This window comes from Populus euphratica, unplaced genomic scaffold, assembly GCF_000495115.2.
Source record: "Populus euphratica unplaced genomic scaffold, PopEup_1.0 scaffold9.1, whole genome shotgun sequence".
Taxonomy (NCBI): Eukaryota; Viridiplantae; Streptophyta; class Magnoliopsida; order Malpighiales; family Salicaceae; genus Populus; species Populus euphratica.
The window spans coordinates 1,480,651-1,483,569 of NW_011499857.1; the positions used below are offsets into that span (position 1 = coordinate 1,480,651).

General features: G+C 39.0%; 1 protein-coding gene across 1 annotated transcript in view; it reads right to left on the reverse strand.

Annotated features, from left to right (window-relative positions):
- Positions 1-355: 355 nt before the first annotated feature.
- LOC105123671 (uncharacterized) overlaps positions 356-2,919 on the reverse strand; it is a 13,439-nt gene continuing 10,875 nt past the window's right edge. Inside the window, exons 3-6 of the mRNA XM_011023363.1 lie at positions 2,686-2,917; positions 1,428-1,719; positions 972-1,168; positions 356-812 (exon numbers count right to left, since the gene is read on the reverse strand). Coding sequence (XP_011021665.1) covers positions 650-812; positions 972-1,168; positions 1,428-1,719; positions 2,686-2,917 — 884 coding nt within the window. The 3' untranslated portion in view covers positions 356-649. The remainder of the gene's footprint in view (positions 813-971; positions 1,169-1,427; positions 1,720-2,685; positions 2,918-2,919) is intronic.

The following is a 2,919-nucleotide window of genomic DNA, read 5'->3' on the forward strand; positions in this document are numbered from 1 at the left end:
AAGAGAGATCTGTTGTTTCCGCTTGGTGAGATCCCATCTCCTTTCTTTCCTTTTTCTTTCCTTTCTTGGTTAGACAGTGTTTATAACTTGGCTGTCCTGAATTTCCTCGATCAAACGGAAAAGCAACTGTTATAATGTTGTATCAAGCACATAAGAGAACATTCTTTTGTTGCCGCAATGTATGTGCTATTTTGACTCGAGATCAAGGAGGTACTGATAATGAACCCTGCCATGCGAGAAGTAGCTTCTTTTGATTCCTTGGCTCCTTGCTTATTGCAAAGCAGTGAAGGGCTGAAGGCCCGAAGGGGATTGCTGTTATGATTCTTCCGAATGCAACCACCATGAAAAGGGGGAATGAACTAGAAAATATGAAAGCTAACTGCAGAAAGTTTGAGTATTCCAGCAGTATTACTTTCCTTTCAACGTCTATCAAGAATGTTTGCACTTAGAAACAAACACAAAGTGACAACAGTGGTTTATACTGTCACCATGGTTTACACTACTTGTAAATCAATAACTTTCCTATATTCTTCTGATCTCAAACCTCTGATCATGGCAAGGTAACGGGTTTTGAATTTTATGGTATTATATACAGATATTCCTGGCCAGTGCAGCTCCTCTCTACCAAAATCTCCAGACAACGGCACTCTTAAGATACGTAAGCATTGATAGACCAATCATAATCTTGGTACACAATGTTAACAGGGCCCCCGTCTCCCAAAAGATGCGTCAGTAGACCTGCTTTATTTGCGTCCAAGTAGTTGATAATCCACCTCAGAATTTCTTTCTCTTGCCCAAAATCACCACTGAACCTGCAGACCAAAAGTTTACAGATCATACATTTGATAATTTTGACCTGAGATGCAATGAATGTGTGCTTGATTACCATACATCACATGGAAACATCCAAGTCTTAGTAACTTTTAATGAAAATAGAAGGCACAGACGTAAGTAGGCGCTCCATTGCTCACCACTTGATAATCCGTGTAAGGTAAACTGTCCTCTTTTCCAAGTCCACCTCAATTCCATTACGTTGGAAGAATTCTCTTGTAGCGCATCTCAATTCAGCTTCAATTCCTTGGGGTGTGAAAAACCTCACTGTGGGGCTTGATCTTGTGCCATTGCAGAGCCCAAAATGAATTAATGGATTCACTTTAGGAAGAACGACCTGCCATTTCATCGCAGACAGTTCAAGGTCTTAGCAACTGTCTCATTTAAATAAATGCAAGTTAACTTCAAAGGTCAGCTCATTTCTCTCGCTCTTTGGAAATCAACGAGTAAGAGTGTTTGAGGCAAGCTTGATCTTTCAAACGGAAAATAACGTACTACTTTGAATGTTACTATGCATTGCTAGAAATCAGGTTCACATTCAAAGTAGTACTAAACAAAGTTTAGCAGATATAGCCAGCCTCAGCTGAAATTTTTACCTCTAAGCGTTTGTCTCCGGTGCCAAGAGGCTTCACTAATGAGTAGGGAGATCTTCTGTTGCTTCTGAGAATTCCATTCTTGATTGTATTTAGGGAGTAGGGAGATCCTCCTACAATGTATTGAAAGTCGGAATAGAAGGATCTCCTATCAATTGCCCCTTCTGGAGACCCCACTCTAATTACAGCGTGGATGACCATGGCATTGTGCAAATTCAAGAAGAAAGCCAGTTTCTCATCTTGTGACAGCTTTAGGACATCCACCCTGTGAAGTTCTTGAGCCAAATTGTCATATCTGCATTCATAGATAGACAGAAATGAACTTAAGAGAAGCTAAAGTGACTGGGAACATTAACTGCCAAAGAACGAGTGGGTATATCTGCATTGCAGCAGAACCTAACAGTATCTCGGTACACGCTAAGATTTCATTGATGCTGATCCTGTGCAGATTTTCCTTTCAAGGAAATGAACAATCAGAGTAGGAGAACTTTGTTGATAAGTTTACATATTTTTTTTTCATTATATAATATGGAACAATACCACTTAAGTTGAATATAAAAGGACATGTGTGATTATGGAAGTCTTGTAAATCAGCACATAGAAACACAAGCATATAGGTATTTCAATCCACATGTATGTATATGAATGAATCATTCCAGTCTCAGGTATAATAGTGACCTTTTTAGCCATTGAAACCAAAACCAAACATAGTGAAGAGTAAAAACAAAATGAACCAAACTGAGACTGGAGTGGTTTAACTTCAGATAAATTTCGTAATTTTCTTTTGGATTGGATGATCACCTAAAAGTATACCATTTATATTCCCGTCCCTTTGAATGATTAAGCTAAAACAGTCTCTTCCTTACCTGTCTGCCATTCAATTTGACCATTCATATCCTACCTTCCCTCTTTCCGATGTTCTTTATGGGCGACCTTTACTTGAATCCTTTTTATACACACAAGAATCTCTCCTTGTAAATTCGGCACCCTCTTGATCAAATTCACTACATCAACAATGGATTAAACCTCCATGCCACCTTGTGTGAGCTATTCCATAAATTGAACTAAGTGGTTTAACTTAATTAGATACTTATGAATGACAATTGGAGCTCTTTTTGCAGAAACTGGAAAGGTGATGGCTGCTAAATAAGATCTTGTCAGCATTAATGTGATGAATACCTTTCCAGCAGGACATGTGAGATTGGAAGTACAATAATAGATGGAATAAAAGTAAAACCAGTGAGAAACGAGAACAGCGTACCTTCGGAATTCCTCGCTTTTTCTGATGCCGGCATAATCAACAAGGCACCTGTCATCAGATGCATGTGACTCTAGTATTGCAGACATTATCTTGTTAAGCCTTTGTCCAACCACAACGGCGGGCTTAGGCTCACTGTCGTTGGTAGACCCTCTAAAATTGTAGCATTTGGGAATAAATGGTTCATGCTCAATGAAACGATAATAATGGCTCCCATCTTCAAAATCATTTTCCCTA